The sequence below is a fragment of the Lactuca sativa genome, chromosome 8 (genome assembly GCF_002870075.4).
Source record: "Lactuca sativa cultivar Salinas chromosome 8, Lsat_Salinas_v11, whole genome shotgun sequence".
NCBI classification, from domain to species: domain Eukaryota; kingdom Viridiplantae; phylum Streptophyta; class Magnoliopsida; order Asterales; family Asteraceae; genus Lactuca; species Lactuca sativa.
The window spans coordinates 17992658-18019741 of NC_056630.2; the positions used below are offsets into that span (position 1 = coordinate 17992658).

General features: G+C 40.5%; 1 protein-coding gene across 1 annotated transcript; it reads left to right on the plus strand.

Moving 5' to 3' along the window:
- The first annotated feature begins 22658 nt into the window (after nt 1–22658).
- LOC111919708 (uncharacterized) lies at nt 22659–24692 on the plus strand. The gene is made up of 5 exons (XM_023915291.3): nt 22659–23181; nt 23602–23730; nt 23816–23936; nt 24005–24086; nt 24191–24692. Exons 1-5 carry the CDS (start codon nt 22891–22893, stop codon nt 24483–24485), a joined length of 918 nt encoding a protein of 305 aa, XP_023771059.1. The 5' UTR covers nt 22659–22890; the 3' UTR covers nt 24486–24692.
- Nucleotides 24693–27084: the final 2392 nt, after the last annotated feature.

The following is a 27084-nucleotide window of genomic DNA, read 5'->3' on the forward strand; positions in this document are numbered from 1 at the left end:
TTTGGGCTTAAGTGCTTAATCCATTAAGCACTTATAAGGATTTTAAGACCTCCGAGGGTACGCCCCACGTAAGGCGATCTACGCCTCGCGTACTGAGTCAACCACCCCAATGATGGTCAATGCAAGGCGGAGTATGCCCAACGTACCGAAGGATTACGCCCCGCGTACGCCTTTTGTTTGGGCTTCAAACTTTGTGCTTCGAGTGTTGGGCCATCTTTTGGGCTTGGGTGCTTGGGCCCTTATTAGACTACTAGATGTGAGTGTTTTTGGATGATTAGAGAGTTGGAGCTTAGGATAAGGCCCAATAAGGAGTTGGGCCCAATTTGGAAGATTGGACTAATTATGGGCCTTTTGGATCAAAGATTGGGACTTAGGGCTTAGCGCAATCGGGAAAAGGGGTAAAGTGGATATTTACCCTAGTATGGGCCCTGATATTATTGATATGGTAAGTATCGGAAAAGGGGGAAAAGGGTAAGATTGGGCCAATTATGGGCCCTGATATTGTTGATATGGTGAGTATGGAATAGATATGCATGCTAGTTTGGTAGATCGGTAGGACTACCGATGATACTGTCTGTTTATCTGTATATGATATTATCTGTTATATGTCGACATATTGTGTGGGTTGGGTTGAGGTTGTACTACTTTGAGATGTAGCCAACAAACCCTTAAGCTTGACAGATGTGAGCTGAGGGACAGGGAAGGGAATACCAGACTCATACTGAGGGCTCATGAGCATTCCAGATACAAGCTGAGGGACGGGAAGGGCATGTCAGACTCGTACTAAGGGGTTAGCAGTATTCTGTCGAAGGACTGACCAGCCCAGGTAGCAAGCCTGAAATAAGTTGTGGGCCGAGGGCAAGCCAAACTTATGCTTTGGGCTCAGGGATAATCCAGTTTGTTAAGTTGTGGACCCATTACATATTGTTATTATAATTGTGATATTTGTTACGTATCGGTATTTTTGGGAAATCACTAAGTTTTGGGCTTACAGTTTTAGATTATGTTTCAGGTACCTCAGAGGATTGCGGGAAGGTGAAGGCATGATCATGCACCTCCTCATGTTTTGTTTTACGATTTTGGGATTTCTCTGATGTGGAACTTATTTTGAAAACAATTTGCAAACAATGATGGTTTTCCAATTTGTTTAAAAAGTTTAAAATTTTCAAGAATTTTACGATTGTTACAAGTTGGTATCAGAGCCTAGGTTTGAGTGAATTGGAGGAACACTCGTGTGAATCCAGTGTCAAACTAAGGAAAAAGATTTTCAAATGGTTTTCAAAATACCCAAGGAGGATGCAATGTGTACGGTCAGATATTCGAATGTCTACATCCACTATTATGTATGGCTAGCATACACAAGTACTATAGGGTTGGTGGAAGTTTCATTCATTGATGCGTGGTGTGGGGTCAGTCGGCCAGTTGTGAGAGGTTTATCCTTCCTCTATGGAGTGAGGATTTAGTGTGTGGTTATGCTTATGAGTATTGTTAGGGTGTTGTGATGATCCTTGAGACAAATACGGGTAGGTGTGGAAGGTAACATGGGTCTGTACTACTGAAAGCACAGGACCCGCACGCGTAGCAAGGAAGTCACAACCCCTAAGGCTTTGTTGGAGTTGGTTCCATGTTATGATATGCGTATTATCTTATATCTTCCCAATGTATTTTATGTATGGTGACTACGGGGCCAGTTGATACCAGATCTGGGTCGGGATCAAGCGCTAGCAGGCAGAATGGATCAAATGAGTTGGATGCCCGGATTCGGGAGATAATACATGATGAGGTTGCTGCACTTTTCAGGGTTCAGTTGCCGAAGATATATGGGTCTATTAAGACCGCTATGGTTGAGTAGTTTGATGAGCGCTATTCAGTCGTTGCTGAGACTACTGTTGTTGCTGCCTCCGCAACCGTGGCAGCTGCGGGTGTTGGACCGGGTCGGGTTTTTTAGTATCGGGACTTCGACAATATGAAGCCCCCGACTTTCGACAGGGTTCAGGATCCAATCATTTCCATGAAATGGTTATATGATGTGGATGGATGTTTCTTCACTTGTTTGTGCCCTGTTGACCAGAAGGTCAAGTGTACCCTGGACATTCTGAGGACCAGAGCCAAGGATTGGTGGAGGCTCACTACCAGTTCCTATTATGATGAGTAAAGAGTTTCTGTGATGTGGGGGCAGTTTTCTGAGATGTTCCGCTCCCGATATGTTCCACTGGTAGAGCGAGAGAGGTTATCCCAGGATGTGACATCCCCAAAATCACGGCCAGAAAAGACCAATTTCATTTATGCTTTTTAAAATAATTTCAGAGTAAATCCTTTTGATTTAAAAGAGTTGCGGAATTTGTTCCCAAAACAAAATATGATAAAATAATATTTATCAAAGCATTTCATCAAGAGATGCATTTTCATTATATAATCAAAACTCGGGATGTCATGTTCCGATACAGACCATAAAGCATAGATACAGACCATAAAGCATAAACGATAACATTACAAGTCATTCAACAAATATATACATATACAGACTTGTAAACAAAACAACTTGATGATTCATCCATCTTATGCCCTTGCGCCACGTCCTGTAATACAAATAAAACTGAGTGGGTCAGGCTTGGGAGCCTGGTGAGCATATAGGGTTTTCAACCCACAATAAATAAATTATATTTAGTTTCACCAACCAACAATAACCCGATTACCCATTCTAGTTATCCTCACTTTACGTCCCTAAAACAACATCTATCTCAAGGGACCTAATCTAGGATTTTCATCGGGACGGACATTACTGCTAAGGGGTTTCCTCAACAATAGATATCCTAAAGGCAACCATGAGGGGGATAGAGTACACCGGTGAACACATCGTTCACAACACCTACAGGTTATGAACCTGCTAGCGTTCCACAAGACTGTCTAGAGAGAGTCTGTGGTCGTTATCCATACTCCGTTGAATAACTAGATCAACAACAACATCGAGGCCTCTCATCTGTTTATCACACACCAACTATCTACCCATGTTCTACCCAACATATTAGCAGATAAAAATATATATTTTTATACATAGTTTAAAACCTATATAGCATTCTCATTCAATACATATTCCACATAACAGATGAGGCACACCCACATAACACATATTTCATAGAGAATAAATCATATCTATGAGATAGAAGAAAGTGAATATATATTCACACACATAACAACAAAATTATACACATAACACGTATTTCATATAAAATACTTCATAGTTATGCATTATAAGAAAGTAACTACACACTCACTTGATCAGAAGATGATCGGACAGCACTACGACTTGCAGAAGTAGTATTCTTCAGTAGATCTGGAAGATCTTCACAAAAACCGGGCTTCTCGCGAGCATAGCTTTGGTTCGGGAATTGCACTTCTCGGGATCTTTGCGGCTTCGGAACTTGCTTCGGGGCTCGGGATTGATACCGGGGCTTCAGGATACTTTTGGCATGCAAAACGATGCAAGACAGGAGAAAGAGAAGAGAATTTGGCAAATGGAGTCGACTGCCCTCGCAACCCTTTTATAGGAGGCTGAGGCCTCGCAGTACGTTGGGCGTATAGCTTTACGCGGGGCGTACGCCTCGGTTTGTCATTGCATGCGTCATCGGAGCACTCGAGTCCGAGGCGGTGCATGCATCGGGGTACGCTGGGTGTAGTTCGGATCGGATCGATGACTCCCCCTTCCTTCTGATAATATCGGAACTTAATAATTAAAATTTAATTTTAATTATTTAATAAACTTCGAAAAATTCATATCTTCTTCATACGAACTCCGTTTTCGACGTTCTTTATATCCACGCGTAGGTGAGACTACGCTCTACAACTCTCGTTTAGACTCCGTCGGCTAATTTTGATTTTATTTATTATTATTTATTTTTAGTAGGCCGGGACAAGAAAACTCCGTTATAAATTCATAACTTCTTCATCCAACGTCCGTTTTCGTCTGTCTTTTCACCAAGGCGGTATTATCAACGATTAGGGGGATAGAGTACACCGGTGAACACATCGTTCACAACACCTACATGTTATGAACCTACTAGTGTTCCACAAGACTGTCTAGAAAGAGTCTGTGGTCGTTATCCATACTCCGCTGAATAACTAGATCAACAACAACAACATCGAGGCCTCTCATCTATTTATCACACACCAACTATCTATCTATGTTCTACCCAACATATTAGTAGATAAAAATATATATTTTTATACATAGTTTAAAACCTGTATAGCATTCTCATTCAATACATATTCCACATAACAGATGAGGCACACCCACATAACACGTATTTCATAGAGAATAAATCATATCTATGAGATAGAAGAAAGTGAATACACATTCACACACATAACAACAAAATTATACACATAACACGTATTTCGTATAAAATACTTCATAGTTATGTGTTAGAAGAAAGTAACTACACACTCACTTGATCGGAAGATGATCGGACAACACTATGACTTGCAGAAGTAGTATTCTTCAGTAGATCTGGAAGATCTTCACAAAAACCGGGCTTCTCGTGAGCAGAGCTTTGGCTCGGGAATTACACTTCTCGGGATCTTCGGGGCTTCAGAACTTGCTTCGGGGCTCGGGATTGATACTGGGGCTTCGGGATACTTCTGGCACGTAAAACGATGCAAGACAGGAGAAAGAGAAGAGAATTTGGCAAATGGAGTCGGCTGCCCTCGCAACCCTTTTATAGGAGGCTGAGGCCTCGCAGTACGCTGGGCGTACAGCTTTACGCGGGGTGTACGCCTCGGTTTGTCATTGCATACGTCATCGGTGCACCCGAGTCCAAGGCGGTGCATGCATCGGGGTACGCTGGGCGTAGTTCGGATCGGATCGATGACTCCCCCTCCCCCTTCCTTCGAATAATATCGGAATTTAATAATTAAATTTTAATTTTAATTATTTAATAAACTTCGAAAATTCATATCTTTTTCATACGAACTCCGTTTTCGACGTTCTTTATATCCACGTGTAGGTGAGACTACGCTCTACAACTTTCGTTTAGACTCCGTCAGCTAATTTTGATTTTATTTTTTATTATTTATTTTTAGTAGGTCGGGACAAGAAAACTCCGTTATAAATTCATAACTTCTTCATCCGACGTCCGTTTTTGTCTGTCTTTTCACCAAGGCGCTACTATCAACGAGATCTTCGATTCTCGTTTAGATTGTTTCAACCAACAATCACTCGATCTCGAATCGAGTATTCGGGCTGCATACTGCTAAGTCGAAACTTCAGAAAATCTTAACTTCCTCATACGAAGTCAGATTTGGGCGTTCTTTTTATGCACGCTCTTGGTTTAACGAACTCTATGACATTCGTTTAGATCACTAGGGCTAAATATCGCTCTAACGTAAATTTCACTTTTTACGTCATTTAGAGTTGTCGGTTCTGTCGCGAAACTTCGACAGGTCATAACTTCTTCGTTATAACTTGGATTTCGGCATTCTCTATATATTCGGAAACCTTGTTTCAACTACTACAACATTATCCATATATATTGTCTTTATCTAACATTTCATTCTTGACGCTTATTTTTATTCTTAATTAAATTAAGACACACAATTAAGCACAAAACACATAATACTCAAATAATACACTTCTATTATTTCCAAAACGGGTTACAAAGGTTAACCTAGACTATTACATCAACATTAATAACAAGCCCAGAAACACAGGCGTTACAATTCTCTCCACCTTAGAATGATTTCGTCCCCGGAGTGACACATCAACAAACAAATGCGGATAGCGACCCGTCATGTCACTCTCCGTCTCCCAGGTGAGATTCGGCCCATTCGTGTGTTTCCATCGGACAAGCACTAACTCGACCATCTTGCGTCGCAACTTCTTAGTCTTTCGGTCAATGATTGCCTCTGGTTCTTCAATCAACCTTTTGTTCTCATCGATTCTCAACTCCGAAAGTTGAATCATGTCGGGAACTTCTCCCATGAACTTCCTCAAATAACACACATGGAAAGTGTTATGAATTCCGTTCAGTTCTTCTGGTAGTTCGAGCTTGTAAGCTTGGTTCCCAATCCTCTGAAGAACTTTAAACGGTCCAATAAGCCTTGGACTTAATTTTCCCCTTTTACCAAATCTTATAAGTCCCTTCCACGACAATACTTTAAGAAAAAATGAATCTCCAACTTCAAAAGTCATCGGTCTTCACTTGTTGTCAGCATAGCTCTTTTGACGATCCTGAGCTGCTAACATTCTTTCCCTAATTATTTTCAACTTTTCAGCAGTTTGATGAACCATCTCCGGTCCCATAAACTGCTTTTCCCCAGCCTCAAGCCAACAAGACAGCGTACGACACTTCTGTCCGTACAAAGCTTGATAAGGTGCCATCTTTATGCTCGAGTGGAAACTATTATTGTAGGAAAATTCTACCAAAGGTAAATGTTCATCCCAGTTACCTTGGAATTCTAGAGTACATGCTCTCAGCTTATCTTCAAGCGTTTGTATCGTTCGTTCGCTCTGACCATCAGTCTGCGGATGGTAAGCTGTGCTTAAACACAACTTGGTACCCATTTCCTCTTGTAGACTTTTCCAAAACCTCGAGGTGAAACGACTATCATGATCCGATACAATCATTAACGGAACAACGTGAAGCCTCACAATTTCCTTCATGTAAGAATTTGCACGCTTTTCCATAGACCATTTCTCCTTGGCCGCTATGAAATGCGCACTCTTAGTGAATCGATTAACGACCACCCAAATCATGTCGTGACCATTCTTTGTTCTGAGCAGTTTAGTGACAAAATCCATAGCAATGTCTTCCCACTTACCCATAGGCACATGCAATGGTTCTAAACTTTCGTACGGTTTCTGATGTTGTGTCTTGACTCTAGCACAAGTCACACACTCGGCCACATACTTTGCAACATCAAGCTTCATCGTCGGCCACCAGTAGTAGCGTTTCAGGTCCCTATACATTTTAGTGCTACTGGGATGAATCGAGTACATGGTCTTGTGAGCTTCTTCCATCAGAAGATCTCTAATTCATCATGTCTTAGGTATCCAAATCTGATCTTGGAACACCTTCAGTCCATGACTTTTTATACCGAACACCAACGTTTTACCCAAACGTTCCTCCTTTCGGTCATTCTTCTCAGAAGCTTCCTCTTGAGCTTTCTTTATACTTTCCACAATGGTCGAGACAACTTCAATTCTTAACGCTCTTGGCCTTTTCCTTTTAAGATTTACTTTCCGACTGAGAGCATCAACAATAATATTTGCTTTACCGGGGTGGCAAAGTATCTCACAGTCGTAGTCCTTAAGTAACTCTAGCCAGCGTCGTTGCCTCATATTCAATTCTTTCTTATTAAAGAGATATTGGAGACTCTTATGATCTGTGAAAAGTTTGCACTTCGTGCCATAGAAGTAATGCCTCCATATCTTCAGAGCGAAAACTACCGCTGCCAACTCCAAATCATGAGTCGGGTAGTTGTTTTCATGCTCTTTCAATTGTCGAGACGCATATGCGATCACCTTATCTCTTTGGGTCAAAACACAACCCAATCCAACCCCAGACGCATCGCTATAAACAGCGAAGTCTTCAACTCCATCGGGTAGAGAAAGTATCGGTGCCTCACATAGTTTCTTCTTTAGCTTCTCGAATGCTTCTTTATGCTTATCACTCCAAGCATAAGTAGCTCCTTTGTGGGTCAAAGTTGTCAATGGACTAGCGATCGACAAAAAGCCTTGGATAAACCTTCGGTAATATCTGGCTAATCCTAAAAAGCTTCAGATCTCCGTGGGACTTTTCGGTTGTTCCCACTTCATCACAACTTCAATCTTTGCTGGATCAACCATTATACCTTCTTGGTTGACCACGTGACCTAAGAATTGGACTTCTCGAATCCAAAAATCACATTTGGAGAACTTTGCATACAACTTCTCCTTCTTCGAAACTTCTAACACTTCTCGCAAGTGTCTGCCATGCTCCTTTTGGCTTTTCGAATAAATCAGAATGACATCTATGAACACTATCATAGATTTATCTAGGAACGGATTACAAACCCTGTTCATTAAATCCATGAATGCTGCTGGAGCATTGGTTAGTCCAAACGACATAACCAAAAACTCGTAGTGTCCATATCGTGTTATGAATGTAGTCTTCTCTATATCCTGCTCTCTTACTTTTAGTTGATGATATCGTGTCCTAAGATCGATCTTTGAGAAATAGCTCGAACCTTGAAGTTGATCGAACAGGTCATCAATCCTCGGAAATGGATATCTATTCTTTATTGTTGCTTTATTCAGCTCTCTGTAATCAATGCACATCCTCATGCTCCCGTCTTTCTTCTTTACGAATAACACCAGAGCTCCCCAGGGCGATGAACTAGGTCTAATGAAACCTTTGTCCAATAACTCCTGAAGTTGCATCATCAGCTCCTTCATCTCCATCGGTGCTAATCGATAAGGTGCTTTTGCTATTGGCGTCGTCTCTGGTAACAAGTCTATTCTAAACTCCACTTGTCTATCAGGCGGTAATCCGGGAAGATCTTCGGGAAATACTTCCGGATAATCACATACGACAGGAATGCTCTGCATCACCTTTTTCTCCTTTTTAGTATTGATCACGAATGCTAGATACGACGTACATCCTTTGGCCAAACACTTTCTGGCTTTCATCATCCAGAATTTACTCTGCGTTTATCTCCATACACCATAAACGACTCTTTCCCTGGTGGGTTTACTTTGACTATCTTTTTCTTGCACAATATCTCGGCGTCATTGGCGCTAAGCCAATCCATTCCAAGCACGATGTCGAAACCGTTTAGTTCAATAGGCAATAATTCCTCGTGGAACTTATTCCCATTCAAGTCAATTAAGATGTTTTTCATACGATGACTAACAGGTACAAACTTTCCACTAGCAACTTCGACTAATAAGGCATTATCTAGTCTATCAATAGGCAAAGCTAGTTTCCTACCAAATTCATGCGAAATAAAGGAGTAGTTGGCTCCAGAATCAAATAAAATTTGGGTAGGCAATGTGTTTACGAGAAAGGTACCTGAAGCGACATCAGCTTCATCTTTAGCAGCTTCCAGTGTCATCTGGAATGGTCTCGCCTTCGGCTTTGGCGAAATGTTGGGTCTAGCTGCCTCCTTCTTCTTCGGGCAGTCCCTCGACATGTGTCCCTCGTCACCACAACCATAACAAACTTTCTTAGTGAGGGTGCATTCATTGGCATAGTGCCCTGGCTTTCCATATTTAAAACATGTGCCCACTACCTCACATTTTCCATGATGCTTCTTCTTACATTTTTCGCACCATTTCGCTTCGCCTCCTCCTCCTCTCGAACTAGACTTCGAGAACTTGTTTTTCTTGTTGGACCCTGAAGGTCCATCGAACTTCCTCTTTTCACCAACTTCTATCCTTTCCAGACCCTTTTCCTTCTGCTGGGCCTCCACATTCTTAGCTGCTCGAACAGCTGTTTTCAGAGTGGTTGCCATCTTGACTGTCGGGCCAAAGTCGGCAGGCAATCCATTGGCAAACCTCTCAATCTTGGAGAGTTCCGTTGACACTAGGTACGGAAATAACTTCATCTTCTCAGTGAATGCAGTAGCATAGTCTTCTATGCTCATCCTCCCCTTCTTTAAGTTTTGGAACTCATTGTTCAGATCAATCAGATCTATCTCTGAGCAATACTGCACCCTTAACTGTTCCAAGAACTCTTCCCATGACATTTTCAGGGCTTCTCCTCGTGGCATAATATCTGCCAGCAACTTCCACAAACTCAAGACTCCAGTCTTCAGTTGTCTAACTGCAAAGACGGTCTTCTGTTTGTTGCTACAGCCACAACTTTCAAATACCATCTCCATTTCGGAGATCCAATCCATAATCTCAACAGGCTTCGGACTTCCAGAAAGACTTGGCGGCTTGGCGCCCAAGAAATTCTTGTACATTTGCCCATCCTTGTTGTTTCTCCTTTCCGGATCGTTCCTTCTTCTCCTTGAGTCCCAACTTGACTCACCATGCGACTATTGTTCCCTTCCTCCGATTGCTCGGGAATCAATTTGGGTTCCTCAATAGGTATGATAGGTTCGTCCCTATTATCATGCAACATCTGTCGCATTTCATCCCTTTGTTCGGCTAACATAGCCCGAATCATGGCTTGCACCCCAGCCATCGTCATTGGTTCTGGTGCTGCTGCTACAACAGGTTTTGCTCAATCACTGGTGGTTGATTTCTGTTTTCATCCGCGTTTCCAACGCCACTTCTGGTTCTTACCATTTTTGATCTACACACCGAATAAGGTGAAATTAGATCCTCATCCATGATAGATATTCAAATCATCCTTAACACTCCGAAACGTTTACATGTTAACTCTAATACCGTAGACATACGCTTAGAATCCTAAACACATAAGGTTTCCAGATCCGGTCGGCAATAGACCATAGATCCGAACAAATAATATCATATATGGCTACATATAACATTTAACACATAAAAGCATTTTAGGCAGCTTCCTAAAATATACTAGTGCTCGTGTCTATAATATATCAGACACACATCTCACAATCTCCACTTATCATTCTAAGTTTAAGTCTAGAAATCCTACAAATTCCTAGTTCGCTTAAACTAATGCTCTGATACCAACTGTGACATCCCCAAAATCATGACCAGAAAAGACCGATTTCATTTATGCTTTTTAAAATAATTTCAAAGTAAATCCTTTTGATTTAAAAGAGTTGCAGAATTTGTTCCCAAAACAAAATATGGTAAAATAATATTTATCAAATCATTTCATCAAGAGATGCATTTTCATTATATAATCAAAACTCGAGATGTCATGTTCCGATACAGACCATAAAGCATAAACGATAACATTACAAGTCATTCAACAAATATATACATATACAGACTTGTAAACAAAACAACTCGATGATTCATCCATCTTATGCCCTTGTGCCACTTCCTGTAATACAAATAAAACCGAGTGGGTCAGGCTTGGGAGCCTGGTGAGCATATAGGGTTTTCAACCCACAATAAATAAATTATATTTAGTTTCACCAACCAACAATAACCCGATTACCCATTCCCGTTATCCTCACTTTACGTCCCTAAAACAACATCTATCTCAAGGGACCTAATCTAGGATTTTCATCGGGACGGACATTACTGCTAAGGGGTTTCCTCAACAATAGATATCCTAGAGCCAACCATGAGGGGGATAGAGTACACCGGTGAACACATCGTTCACAACACCTACATGTTATGAACCTACTAGTGTTCCACAAGACTATCTAGAAAGAGTCTGTGGTCGTTATCCATACTCCGCTGAATAACTAGATCAACAACAACAACATCGAGGCCTCTCATCTATTTATCACACACCAACTATCTATCCATGTTCTACCCAACATATTAGTAGATAAAAATATATATTTTTATACATAGTTTAAAACCTGTATAGCATTCTCATTCAATACATATTCCACATAACAGATGAGGCACACCCACATAACACGTATTTCATAGAGAATAAATCATATCTATGAGATAGAAGAAAGTTAATATACATTCACACACATAACAACAAAATTATACACATAACACGTATTTCGTATAAAATACTTCATAGTTATGTGTTAGAAGAAAGTAACTACACACTCACTTGATCGGAAGATGATCGGACAACACTATGACTTGCAGAAGTAGTATTCTTTAGTAGATCTGGAAGATCTTCACAAAAACCGGGTTTCTCGTGAGCAGAGCTTTGGCTCCGGAATTACACTTCTCGGGATCTTCGGGGCTTCAGAACTTGCTTCGGGGCTCGGGATTGATACTGGGGCTTCGGGATACTTCTGGCACGTAAAACGATGCAAGACAGGAGAAAGAGAAGAGAATTTGGCAAATGGAGTCGGCTGCCCTCGCAACCCTTTTATAGGAGGCTGAGGCCTCGCAGTACGCTGGACGTACAACTTTACGCGGGGCGTACGCCTCGGTTTGTCATTGCATGCGTCATCGGAGCACCCGAGTCCGAGGCGGTGCATGCATCGGGGTACGCTGGGCGTAGTTCGGATCGGATCGATGACTCCCCCTCCCCCTTCCTTCGAATAATATCGGAATTTAATAATTAAATTTTAATTTTAATTATTTAATAAACTTCGAAAATTCATATCTTTTTCATACGAACTCCGTTTTCGACGTTCTTTATATCCACGCGTAGGTGAGACTACGCTCTACAACTTTCGTTTAGACTCCGTCGGCTAATTTTGATTTTATTTTTTATTATTTATTTTTAGTAGGTCGGGACAAGAAAACTCCGTTATAAATTCACAACTTCTTCATCCGACGTCCGTTTTCGTCTGTCTTTTCACCAAGGCGCTACTATCAACGAGATCTTCGATTCTCGTTTAGATTGTTTCAACCAACAATCACTCGATCTCGAATCGAGTATTCGGGCTGCATACTGTTAAGTCGAAACTTCAGAAAATCTTAACTTCCTCATACGAAGTCAGATTTGGGCGTTCTTTTTATGCACGCTCTCGGTTTAACGAACTCTACAACATTCGTTTAGATCACTAGGGCTAAATATCGCGAAACTTCGACAGGTCATAACTTCTTCGTTATAACTCGGATTTCGGCATTCTCTATATATTCGGAAACCTCGTTTCAACTACTACAACATTATCCATAGATATCGGCTTTATCTAACATTTCATTTTTGACGCTTATTCTTATTCTTAATTAAATTAAGACACACAATTAAGCACAAAACACATAATACTCAAATAATACACTTCTATTATTTCCAAAACGGGTTACAAAGGTTAACCTAGACTATTACATCAACATTATTGACAAGCCCAAACTGAACCATCCAAAGTCATAAGTAAAAACATAAATCATGTATCATAAAACATCATAGTAACTGTCTCAAATCAAAATATCATAACAAAACATCAGAGTAAACTCCCAGATTGAGACTGTGGTGTGTGTCATGCGATCATCCCGAGCCCTTCCCTTTGCTAGCGGAAGTACCTAAAACCAAAACTCAAAACTGTAAGCACGATGCTTAGTGAGCTCCCACAAACTACCACATACCATACAATAACACATATAACACAAACTAGGCCCCACCCACTGCATCAGGCCCTAGCCGGCATCGGACCGAAGTCTGCCATAAATTAGGCCCCGCCCACTGCATTGGGTCCTGCCCGCCATCGGATCGAAGTCCGAAACACATAACACATAACATAATCATGCATGAATCACAAAGACATCAAGCATACATAACTACTTCTCGGGACCACCCCGGCATCGGACCGATGTCTAGAAACATATAAACTGCATCGGGCTAACCCCGACATGCTAATACTACATAAACGGGCCAGGATTGGTGCCTTAGACCCGTGCCTACTGGAGGAAAATTCACCTCGTGCGACTGACTACTGCAACTCTGGGCGAGGAATCTCTATTTGCTGCTCCGGCGATTCTCCGGCTATAAATTTCCATAAAGGTACTTATTCAAAAAAAGATAACTACTCTTAGGGTAAAATGACCATTTTACCCCTGGCTAAAGTCAACATCCTGGTCAAAGTCCTCACCCAGTTGACCTGACTCGCCGAGTTGGTTTACCAACTCGTCGAGTCCCTATTCTTTCATCTGTTCCCAGCCCCAACTCTACTCGTCGAGTCTAGCAAGAACTCGACGAGTTCTCCTTCAAACATATCATCGGGACTATCTTCATCTGACTCACCGAGTGCAAGCGACACAAATGATCAGGTAGCCCTCGAATCAAACAACACCATAGTTGAAATGTCGTTCACTAGGAACGACCCTATAAACAAGCACATAAACATGAGCAATAATCAAAATTAATAAAGAGAGTATGGATAACGTACATACCAGTAACCACATCAGGAGTAGCTCGTGCCTCCTCTGCTGTTAACTAGAAGGCTTTTTTCTTCACTACTAGCGCCTCAGCCCGTCCCTAACGGCCGTCTGTAATCCTCAATGTGGTAGGAGCGGGTGCTACCACCTGTCCTACTAATGCTAAACTCGGACACTAGGACTTCTTGTGTCCCCTATGATTGCAATGGAAGCAAATCAGATTAGATGTTGCGGTGGTGGTAGTAGTGGTAGCTGTACACTCCCTACTCATATGCTCAGTCTGGCCGCATTTGAAGCAGCCGGAGCTCCCCGCCTTGCACACCCCATCATGCAACCTGCCACACTTGCCACATCGACCGTGGCTCTTCTGTCCCTTAGACCTATGATCAGTTACCTTGGGCTTTTTTCCTGAACCTGTTGCGCCAGACGCCACCTCTGGCTTCCTCTTCCTCTCCATCTCTAGATCAATCTCCCTCTCACGTGCCCTCGCAATCATGTCTTCCAGTGTCTTGCAAATGGAACGGCTCACAAACTAGTGGATATCGCTCTACAACATCTCATGATATCGGGCCTTTTTCATCTCCTCGTCCGCCGCGTACTGCGGAATGAGAAGGGTCCTTTCCCTAAACTTGGCGGTGATCTCCGCCACAGTCACTGTCGTCTGCTGGAGGTCCTAGAACTCCCTAGCAAGCTGTTGCACCTCAATAACCGGTGCGAACTCAACCCTAAACCTGGTCATGAAATCACTTTAGGTCATCGCATCCAATACCGTATCATCACCAATAGCTCTCCCAACCTCCTCCCACCAATCTCATGCCCTGTCCTTTAGAAGACAAGATGCCAATCTGACCTTATCCCCCTCGGGACATCTGCTGGTGCGGAATGCATTGGCAACATCTGCCAACCATCTGGTACTAGCAATGGGGTCTCGATCCCCATGGTAATCGGGAGCTCCACAGGCTCTAAACTCCCTGAAGGTGAGCGTGCGCGACCCATCATGGTCGCCACCTCAACTTGGAACACGCTCAATCTCATCCATGAGCTCCAAAATACCCTCTTTGATTGAACCGAAGATCACAGGAGTTTGCTCGAGTATAGTGCGAGTGATCTCTGAGGAGAGAAACTCCCTAGTCTGCTCATCTAGGTGTTCGGCTCCAGAGCCTGAACCTGATCCCTCTCCGGCACCTGAACTTCCAACTGTTGGTCTAGGACGTAAAACTAACATTCTAAAAACACATTATAACAAACGTCAGAATACTTAACATAACTTGAGGAATCAAATACGCTACAAGTCCCTTGCTCTGATCTCAACCTTCCTTGATTTGTGTGCGGATCCTTTGCTTTCAGTAGTACGTGCCCATACTACCTTCCACATCTATCCGTACTTTCCTCAAGGACTGCTTTGACTCCACCAATTTCCTTCTACTACTAATGTTGACCTCGTACTAAACTCTTCCTAGGCTTGCCCTAGGGTAATCACTAACCCACTCTCTGCTATCAGCTACATAAGAAGTCTCTAATACCTCCTCCTAACTAGCTCGTGAATACTATTACATGTCACTAGGACTAAATAATTCTTTGAATGAGACCCTACCCTACAACGGTTGGGCTCAGACAAGAGCTGCACGATAGAGTTAGACCTAACCTTCTAAAATTAATTAATCCTTGCAATATGTAACGTAACATATTCATTTACTAGTTAGTAAAAGATAACTAAGACTCCTAAAAGCACAAAGCAAGCAGCATTCGAGCATCAAGTACACATAATCAAGCATATACTACTTTGGCTATCATAGTGACAATTTTGTACTAGCATGCAGTTCTCATAAAGCTGAAACACATATAACAGGCACATAAAGCATCAATCCTAGATCCTTAGTCCTACTCTAGCATGTTGTTCTAATAAATCTGATAATCATAACATGGCATAAACTTGTATGGGTAATTTGGGAGTACTTACTTGAGCTCGGCTGATTGCATACACCACACCCCTTTTCTCTTTTCAAAGTTCCTTTCTATTTTCAAAAAACCTTTTATAAACATGGATTTTCTTTTGAAAACTTATACCATTTCCTTAGTTTGAGTTCAGAAACCCCCGAAAGTGTGCCCGAATCCCTCAAACCAACACTCTAATACCAACTTAAAACATCCCAAAAATATGACCTGAAAATTTCATTTTAAAATCATTATTAAAATCATGAACCATCCAAAGTCATAAGTAAAAAAATAAATCATGTATCATAAAACATCATAGTATCTGTCTCAAATCAAAATCAAAATCTCATAACAAAACATCAGAGTAAACTCCCAGGCTGAAATTGTGGTGTGTGCCATGCGATCATCCCGAGCCCTTCCCTTTGCTAGCGGAAGTACATGAAACCAAAACTAAAAACTGTAAACACGAAGCTTAGTGAGCTCCCCCAAACTACCACATACCATACAATAACACATATAACACAAACTGGGCCCCACCCACTGCATCGGGCCCCGCCCGACATCGGACCGAAGTTCGGCATAAATTGGTCCCCGTCCGACATTGGACCGATATCCAGAATAACTTGGGCCCCACCCACTACATCGGGCCCTGTGTGGCATCAGACCGAAGTCCAGAACACATAACACATAACATAATCAAGCATGAATCACAAAGACATCAAGCATACATAACTACTTCTGGGGACCACCCGACATCGGACCGATATCCGGAAACATATAAACTGCATCGGGCTAACCTCGACATGGTACTAATAGATAAACGAGTCGGTATTGGTGCCTTAGACCCATGCCTACTAGAGGAAAACTCACCTTGTGTGACTGACTACTGCAACTCTGGGTGAGGAATCTCTGTCTGCTGTTCTGGCGACTCTCCGGCTATAAATTTCCATAAAGGTACTTAGTCAAAAACTGATAACTACTCTAAGGGTAAAATGACCATTTTATTCCTGGCTAAAGTCAACATCCTGGTCAAAGTCATCACCCAGTTGACCCGACTCGCAGAGTTGGTTCACCAACTCGTCGAGTCTTTATTCTTTCATCTGTTCCCAACCCCGACTATACTCGTTGAGTCTAGCAAGAACTTGATGAGTTCTCCTTCAAACATATCTTCAGGACTATCTTCATATGACTCGCCGAGTACATCTTCATCATATGAGTGTGGCTAGTCTGTGACTTACCGAGTTGTATGAACAACTCGTCGAGTCCGTCTTCATGGGTTGGGAGATTGCCTTGGACTCGCCGAGTGTGTTCATTCACTCGCCTAGTCCCATGGTTTCCAGGTCCAAAACTACGCTTATTTTGTTGAGTCCTCCTCCTGGACTCATCCAGATGCCTTCCCTACTCAACTAGATCCCTTCGAATCAGAAAAAGCTGGGGAACCAAGCCCCCGACTCGTTGATTCATATGAACGACTCGTCGAGTCAACTAATGTCCATGCCCAAAACTCGATTTATGTTGTGCTAATCTCATCCAAAGGGTAGATCTGGGCTCCTAAGGTCAATATAACACGTAAAGTCATGAACTTTACGTCCATGCATGGGACTTTTAAGCTCAAAAGACCAAAAATATGGTTTATTACATGCATGGGGTTCTCATGGCCATAAAGTTGGCACCTTTATGCCATGAGAACCCTCCAAGGTTCCAGATCTGAAGTATTTACCCTATATTACACTCTACAATCCGAAATGGCTTGGAAATACCCCCAAAGATGACAAGATTCAAGCCTCAAAGTAGATCTAACAATTCAGGGGTCAAGGTAGGAGCTCTTTACCTCAAATAGCTGGAAGTGCAACCACAACTCCGGATCTACTGACTTGCTTCTTGATTCACTAAGCTTTCCCTTTCTTCTTCTAACTTCAAATCATAAGGAAAGGCAAAAATTGCTCAAGAATGCTCATAACGTATTAGGGTTTCGAGGACAGAGCTTGAAAGTGATGGATGCTGGGGTGGAAGCCTCATAAGATGTTTAAATAGGGGTGCAAACCCTCCAATTGAGGGTTTCACTCAGACAGCTCCTACTCGCTGAGTCGGTCTTCCGACTCGTCGAGTAGGTCACTTAGTACCCCGACGTGGAGTCGATCCTACTCGACGAGTTGGGCCTCTAACTCGCCGAGTCCAAAGGTAAAATATGAAGTTTGGCTTGAATTTAAATACGTACCTGATACCGAATGTTACAATACTCCCCCACTTATCTTAGACTTCGTCCTCGAAGTCTGTTGTCTCTGAAAACAACTCTGGGTAGTGCTCCCTCATTTCCTCCTCGGGCTCCAACGTCCACTCTGAACCCTTGCGGTGCTGCCACTGTACCTTCACTAACTTTGCCCTCTTGTTCCTCAGCTCCTTTGACTTGTGATCTAAAATCGCCATGGGTCTCTCGATGTAATTCAGTCTATCATCAGTCTGAATATCCTCAAAGGGTACAACGGCTGAATCATCCATTAAGCACTTCCGCAACTGAGAAACATGGAACATGTTGTGGATCTGGCTAAGTTTTGCTAGAAGATCTAATCGATAAGCAACCTGACCCACTCGGGCCAAAACCCTAAATGGACCAATGAACGGCCCAGCTTGCCCCGGTTCGGAAACTTGATAACACCTTTCCATGGTGACACCTTCAGGAAGACCATATCGCCCACCTGAAACTCCAAGTCCGAACACCTCTTGTCGGCGTAACTCTTCTGCCGACTCTGAGCAGTCTGGAGCCTACTCCGGACTTGTTGAATCCACTCTGTAGTCTTGAGTACTACCTCTATACTCCCCATGACTCTTTGACCGACCTCACCCCCATAGATTGAGGTCCTACACTTCCTTCCGTAGAGTATCTCGAAGGGAGGCCGGTCTATACTGGAGTGATAGTTGTTGTTATATGAAAATTCTGCTAACAGAAGATACTTATCCCAGCTGCCACCGAAATCTAGAACACACGCCCGAAGCATGTCCTCGAGAGTCTGAATCATCCTCTTGCTCTGCCCGTTTATCTAAGGGTGGAAAGCGGTGCTGAAATGGAGACGAGTACCCATCTCGTCGTGAAAACGCTTCCAAAACCTGGAAATAAACCGGACATCTCGGTCTGACACCACCGAGACAGGCACTCCATGACGTGCCACTACCTCTCGCACGTATATCTTAGCCAACTTCTCGGCCGAGATACTCTCCTGGATCGGTATAAAATGAGCGCTCTTGGTCAACCGATCCACGATGACCCATATCGAATCAACCCCACATGCGGTCCTGGGAAGCTTAATAATGAAGTCCATAGTGATATCCTCCCATTTCCACACGGGAATATCTAACGGCTGCATCTTTCCATGGGGCCTCTGGTGCTCTGTCTTGACCTTCCTGCAGGTCAGGAATCTCTCTACATACCATGCTACGTCCCGCTTCATGCAGGGCCACCAGTAATCGGGTTGAAGATCTCTGTACATCTTCGTCGCCCCTGGATGGATGGAGAACCGAGACTTTTGGGCCTCATCCATCAACACATATTGTACACCGCCCCAGTATGGTACCCAGACCCCCATACTGGGTCAATAATCCTCGACTATCGTAATCAAATGAAGCTACTCGGCCCACTATCCTCTCGCACTTCTGGCGCTCCTCCTTCAGGCCCTCAACCTGTGCCTCCCTAATATGATCCAGCAGTGGAGTGATTATTGTCGAGTTGGTCCAAAAAGAAACGCGACCCATAGATTTTCAACACGTCGAGTTGATTCCATCAACTCGACGACTTCCAAGGAAAAACTGTCTTTTTAAATAAAATTCTCATACCTGGGAATCGGGATGTTATAACCGAACTACAGTCTATTTGGTACGCTCACAGAACCTTCAACATGACTGGTACGCTCACCGGGTCTTCAACCTATCTGGAACTTTCTCCGGGCCTTCAACCTGACTGGTACGCCTCACAGGCATGCAGTCCATCCGGGACGCACTGGGTCTCTTGGCCTTTAGTTTATTCGTCCCTATTAGTGTGTCGGTTAACCACATGCGCTCTACTAACGACTCATAAAGTGTAATGTGCAATTTCATGGGTTAACATACAAATTCACATTTTTCCTAAAGTAACTAAGATTGAGAATTTTTATAAAAAAAGATTTAGTTACTTTATAGTTCATTATACTTATTAATTAGGATTAAGTTGTCATATCAAACCCGTTCAGATAACGACCCTTCACCAGTTAAGGGGGCGGTGGGTAAGAGTGGATACCCAATGACGGTTATTTTATAGGCCGCTTCCTTAAACTCCCATTATAGACCGACTTCGTGAATGAGGCGTACTAGCGGTTCGACTGACTTATTCTTATACATATAGTAATAATTAAACATTTAATTTTACATATAGTATAAGGGTGTACGTGAGAGCTGATTAAGGATGTAGATTTCGTGTTCTTCATTTTGGTTATTTCATTGAAAAAGATTATTAGGAATGAAGTTTCTATGTTTTTGTGTTTGGATTTGATTCTAAGGGTTTGCAAACCATTATATATAAAATTTTAGATTTGTTTTTAGTGGTGGTTGTAGGTGACGGTCGATGGTAATTGGTGGTGGGGTGAAATACTAGCCCTAACATAATCACCATTAATGATGAAAGATGATGGTGGTCACGGAATTGAAGCTCAATCTATAATATATTATCATTTAAGGTAGATTTTCTAGAAAATTCATAGTAACCGATGGTTGTTGGTGGTGGGGTGATAGATGGTGGCGGTGTTGGTGTTGATGTTTAGAAAAATATCTTTTTAAAATGGTCATATGGGGCATATTGGTCGGTTTTTTTTTTAAATGTGACAACCACAAAGACGTAATGTTGAAAACGGGCCATCTATACCATTTTCTGAAACCAAAAAGACAGTTATGAAGTATATCTGAAAATTAGTCTCATCTTGTATTCTTGTTACTTTTCAAAAACCAAAAGGACCATTTTCGAAACTTTGCCTTCATTGTGAATCTTCGATATGCATTTATTTAGTCAATGCACAATTACTCCTTCCCCTCCTTTTCCTCATTTTTGTCGACTCCGTTCGTAACACCCGTGCTTGATTGGGCGCGTAGATCGAGTTATTAACCCATCCTCGCTCCTTTTTGGAGTTTCATATTTTCTATTTTGACCACAAAAGTTTGACAACTTCTTCATTTCACAACCATTGTAACTCATAGGCAAGACACTATTGGCGTTTTCTAATATTATTGGATTATTTTAAAATAAGTCTTCAAATGATAAAAATAGCCGATCCCTAAATATTTATAATTTTTTGGATTATTCAAAAGTCAACAAATAATAACCTATTTATAAATTATTTTTTCGGAAAACAATGCAAATTTAACCAATAAAAATATCCTAAAATTCAAATAAAGTGTCTATATGGAAAAATGAAGTGTCTTTTTAGCCGACCCCTAAATATAATGTAGTATTGTAAAATTATATGAGTTTTTTAATATGTGTCCTAAGAACATATATAAAAAATATTAATTAAAATATTAAATATAAGAAATATTATCATAATTAAATGTGATATACCTTAATTATCGGTAATATTACCATAATTAATTGCAAAATAAATTAATTATAAAAAATATTATTTATCATTAATACTTATCACAATTAATTACAATAATATTTTTATAATTAATACTCTAATTAATGCTTTTTATATGTGCCTTAGGCTCATATTAGAAAATCCAAAATTCTATTTCATCATCACTTCTTTTTTTTTTTTCATTCGGTAATAATAACATAATTTTCTAATTTTTTGGTTAAATTACGAGAAAACCTAAATAATTAGCGTTTAACAAACACCTAAATATATTCCAAACCAAGACATTAAAAATTTTATTTCCAAATTGTAGATTTGTTTTGTTGTCGTGAAAAAACGTTGTCTTTTATAACAAATGAAAAAATAAACTAAAATTCTGCATATATTTTTAAATATATTGTTATTTTGTAATTTTATTTAAAATTACATGAATATTTAATAAGAAGATGGTCTACATGTATCTTCTAGACCACATATTAAAAATAGGTAAAATATACATTTTGGACGTCTCACATTGAACATGTTTTAGGGTTTATAACATAGAGATAATCGTAGAATACTAACAATATTCTAAATGTTTACAAATTGAGATTTTAACCTAGTTTATAGACTTTTGTATCTTAACCAGAAGACTCGTATGATCCTATCGCGGGGACAATATTAAAGTTGCAAACAAACCACCTTATGACATATATGTGTAATGTATACTTGCAATATTTTTGTTAGCACTAATTCTAGATATATTTTATATCTTTGAGCATATTTAGTGAATTTGCTCAAATCGTGTATATATATATATATATATATATATATATATATATATATATATATATATATATATATATATATATATATATATAGTAGTTTTATGTTTTAAGATTCTAAAGGTTTATTATTTTCAATTGTTTGTTTTAGTGAATAGCCACATTTACATTATTAAAAAGAGGATTAAAGTTTTTTTTTTTTTTTTTTTTGGAAATAATTTTGCAATCTTTCCGTAAAAAAAAAGAGAATGATAAGTTAATATAAAAGAGTCTGATCAAATTTAGGGTTTTTCTTGTAAATAAACACATAAAAACAAAGTTTTCATATTTCTTAATATATTGATCATAGAAATAACCGGAAAGGAAATCAATGCAACAATATCACGATATTTGTGGCCTTAGTTGAAAATGTTAAACTCTATGGACCTTTTGAGAAAATTAGAAACATAGGTGGCTTGCCCCTACATAATTGAACAACTGGCAAAAATCAGTCTCTTCCCCAATCCATCTTCACGGCGACGATTGAAATTCCCCACTCGTTTCGACAAACGCGTGGCTCACACTCTCTATCTCTTCAAGAGGCGCCACCCCATCTCCGATTCTCCCCCATCGTCTTCGATATTGACGAGAGGACACAAAAAAGCGGAATCGTCTGATTCAATCTATAATACTAAGGCTTACTTTCTGTGTTTGTGAGTGTCTTTTCTGCTGGCGGCCGGCGATGGTGGAGCTTGGTCAATCAGATACCGAAGTATACGCGCCAAAGAAGACCTTACACGTATGGCGGGCACTGTTGAACTGGTTGGCTTTCTTCTTTCAGATCTTCGTTCAGATCATTAAAGCCACTCCTACCTTGATTAATTATTCTTCTTCTTCGTCTTCGTCGCCGTCTTTTGAGCCTTTGCCCGTCGTTGAATTGTCTGAATCTCCCGAATCTCCGTCACCGTACGCCGCCTCTGCTGTCAATATTCCAACTGCCGATGCCGCCTATGATCTTTCGCAAAAGCTCACGGTACGCTTAATTTTCATTTCAATGTGTTTTTTCGTTTCCTTGATTTGCTTTTTTGTGTGAGTAAAAACTAGGTTAACAAAATCGTTGTTAGTTATTACCATAACTGTTCCCCTCATTTATGTTGTTGCTTCTATTGAATGAACAACTTACAACTGCTAGGCGTTTGTATTAATTTCGATGACGAATGCGCTTTTCTAGAATTTGAATTCGTGTTCAAAACTTCAAATTACTAGATCATATGATAATACTACTGCAATAAGTGATACTTTACTCCAGGGGACCAAAGTTTTTACCTCTTCTTACTGTTTAGAGTCATGGAATCAACTCTTCTACATTACATATCAGATTTCAAGCAGATTCGTGCAGAAACCTAATTAGATTTGAGCTTGATTATAAACATTGATGTAACTCTCGCTGTAGGTTGTTCTTGATTTGGATGAAACTCTGGTATGTGCTTATGAGACTTCCAGTTTACCTGCCATTGTTCGTAATCAAGCCATAGATGCTGGATTGGATTGGTTTGAGCTAGAATGCCTATCTTCAGACAAGGTAACAATATCTATCTTCATCATCTACTCATCTTCTATCATAAAGATAAATAACCAAACATAACATTCAAACTTCTGATTTGAAGGAAAGTGAAGGCAAACCCAAAATCAACTATGTAACAGTATTCGAACGTCCTGGATTGCACGAATTTCTTACCCAACTCAGTTTATTTGCTGATCTTATTCTATTCACTGCTGGCCTTGAAGGTTTGCTCACTGCTTTTCATTTTGTTGATTTTTTCAGCTTCAGTTATTAATTTATTACATGACTGCAGGTTATGCTAAACCACTTGTTGACAGAATCGATGCTGAAAACAGATTTAGTCGTAGACTTTATCGCCCTTCAACAAGTTCCACGTAAGTCGTTATCTTTAGGCTAAATTCAAGAAATAGCAATGTATTTTCTTTTTCTAGATAATAATATAGTTGCAGAAAGAGGTTAAATGTTTTAAATATTACAGGGAATACAGGGAACATGTGAAGGACCTTTCTTGTATATCAAGAAACTTCTGCAGAATTGTGATTGTAGACAACAATCCATTCAGTTTCTTATTGCAACCAGTGAATGGAATCCCATGCATACCTTTTTCTGCTGGACAACCACATGATAATCAGCTTCTTGATGTCATTCTTCCACTTCTGAAACAACTGTCCGAACAGGGTGATGTAAGGCCTCTACTCTATGAAAAGTTTCACATGCCTGAATGGTTTCATAAACATGGTATCCCTAATGGATGGGTGGGAACACATGGGTAAACTTGTCATTTGTACAGAGTAGAAAAAGCTTTTTGAGGCACCTAAACATGGTGGTTATTTGTTGGAAGCACCACATTTTGTATAGTTTATCTGTGTAACACACTTGTTTTTGAAGTTATTTATTGTTGTAATTTGGTACATAGTTTGCTACAATGGGTGTTAATTTTTTATGATACTAATTTCGAAGTTCTTTAGTCTTTACACCTATTTTAGATGAGTACATATTTTGACTTCACGTCATTTTATATTTATTTTTATCTTGCAATAACAAAAGATGATTGTGTAATAGTTTCTTTTGGTGGGTCCAAAATAGAAAATTGGCCAACGAGCCCCTCTCTCTTTCTCTCTTGACCGTTGACCATCGGTAGCATTTTCTCCGGTTACAATCTATACATTCAATCACTTAAAAAATGACAAATTTTCTCCAAATTCCATTCCAATTCTATAATTTCATTCCAACATTTAAATTCTATTTCAAATGGATTCTAGTTGCTGCAAATCCAAAAAAATAGGTTCAAGCCTAAAAATGAAGCTGCCGACAAAATCGGAAATGGCTCGCTAAGATTTCCCATTTTTCATTTCAAAATCCAAATCCCAAATTATAACTAATTCACTCAATATCACCGTTGTAGTAATCTTCCGATGCAACATTTGTATAACTAAATTATAGGGAAGACAACTCTTGACCAAACCGTAACTCGACACGGACCAAACCCAAAAATAAATGGGTTTGGGTTGAGATTTTTGACCTGCCAACTCGTAAACCCTTTTATTTCATGGGTTGGGTTGGGTCACCTGTTTGGGTTTGCGGGTTGACCTGACAAAATCGACACGATAACCCACGAACCCGACAAGAAGTTAGGAGGTTAGGGTCAAAGATTTCAATTCGTTTATGTACATGGGTTGACATGACACTACACGAAAAATAAATGGGTAAGGTTAGCGTCAAGATTTTCAACACAAATATGACTCGATGATGACCCATATATATAATATTTTTATATTTTATAAATATATTATATATGGTTAAAAACTTAAAATTATAATAAAAACAATTTTGGGCTTGTTAATATTTGGGCTGCTAAAATCCGCTTCACAAGTCCATTAGGGTTTAGAATTCACAAGATGGTTCAAACCTAATCTAATTTTGTATTCCAATTTCCATCGGTTGTGCCCATCGTATCCTATTCCTATCTGCCTTCTGTTTCTGTCCTTCAGAGTTCGGACCTTCACGTTTTACGATTTCAACAATCAGCAACACGACTTTCTGTTTCGTTCATTGTTCACCCCTCTCGGCCTCTCCTTCACCAGGCACACATCGTTCGTCCTTCACAACTTCACTGCCCCATCCCAGCCTCTTATGTATTTTCAAATCTGTTCTTTATCTTTCTTACACTTTACAACCAAGTACCCAACTATACTCGATGATCACCCTTTTTCTATTCTTTGTCTTTATTACAGACATCTAACTACAACAGATGAAACTATTAACTTCTCTATTGATGAAGGTGAAGAGGAGGTGGAAGCGTTCCAAATAAAACACAACAATCTGGATTATGTTAAGGAAGAAGGATGAAGAAGAAATAGCCTGAAAAAGACTTGATTTGTTTTGAACTTTTAGGGTGTGTTTGGTTACAACTTTTTTTTTTCTTCATAAAATTGATTTTTTAAGAAAAATGCTTATTAACTTATGGCTTTTAGGAAAAACGGATTTTAAAAAGTGTTTGAATAAGAAAAACTCTTTTTAGGAGAAAAATGGCTAAAAACTAAAAAGCTAGAAATTTTCGGCTTTTTGAAAGCTTTACTTTTTTCTATCCAAATTGAAGACTTAAAACAAAAATCCCGAACTAAATGGGCTCTAGATGGTGACGAAAACAGTGCGTTCTTTCATGGTCTGATTAACAAGCATCAAAGAACACAAAGGATTAATGGAATTAAGTAGAATGGTGTAACAGCCCGGAATCTCAGGTATTGTTAAATTATGTTTTTGGGGTGAGTTAAGAGGGGACTCGGCGAGTTGGAGCCTAGACTCGCCGAGTAGGATCGCAGACTTGGTCGCGGGTTCGCGACTGGACTCGACGAGTCCGATATGGACTCGGCGAGTCTACGCTGTTTAGCGAAAACCCTAACCGCTCAGGTTTGGGTCGTATATAATGCACTTATAGGCCGTCATTGTCCGTCTTTAGTCGACTGAGAAGAACCCTAAACGGCTGTGGGCATCTAGAGCAAGATTGGAGGATATTAGGGCTTGAAGAAATTGTTGTGCAAGGAGGAGAAGGGTTTTGGCTAAAGGAACAGCAAGGGATTCGAGTTCTGCGGTTTGGAGACACAGAGAGGGCATATTCCAGGTAATATTTCAGATTCCTTTCTGTTATGTTGATGTGTGCATGGATTTAGGGTTTATGGAACCCATTTGGTGATTAGATGAATTAGTGCCTTGTTACCCAACGACTATAATCTTGTATTAGGACCTTTAGAGGTCCAGAAGGTCCCATGCTTGTGTATTTCGGGACGAGACTTATCTCAGGAAGCAGTTTGATCGACTTCATGGCGTGGACTCGCCGAGTCCGATGAACAGACTCGGCGAGTAGCTTGGAGA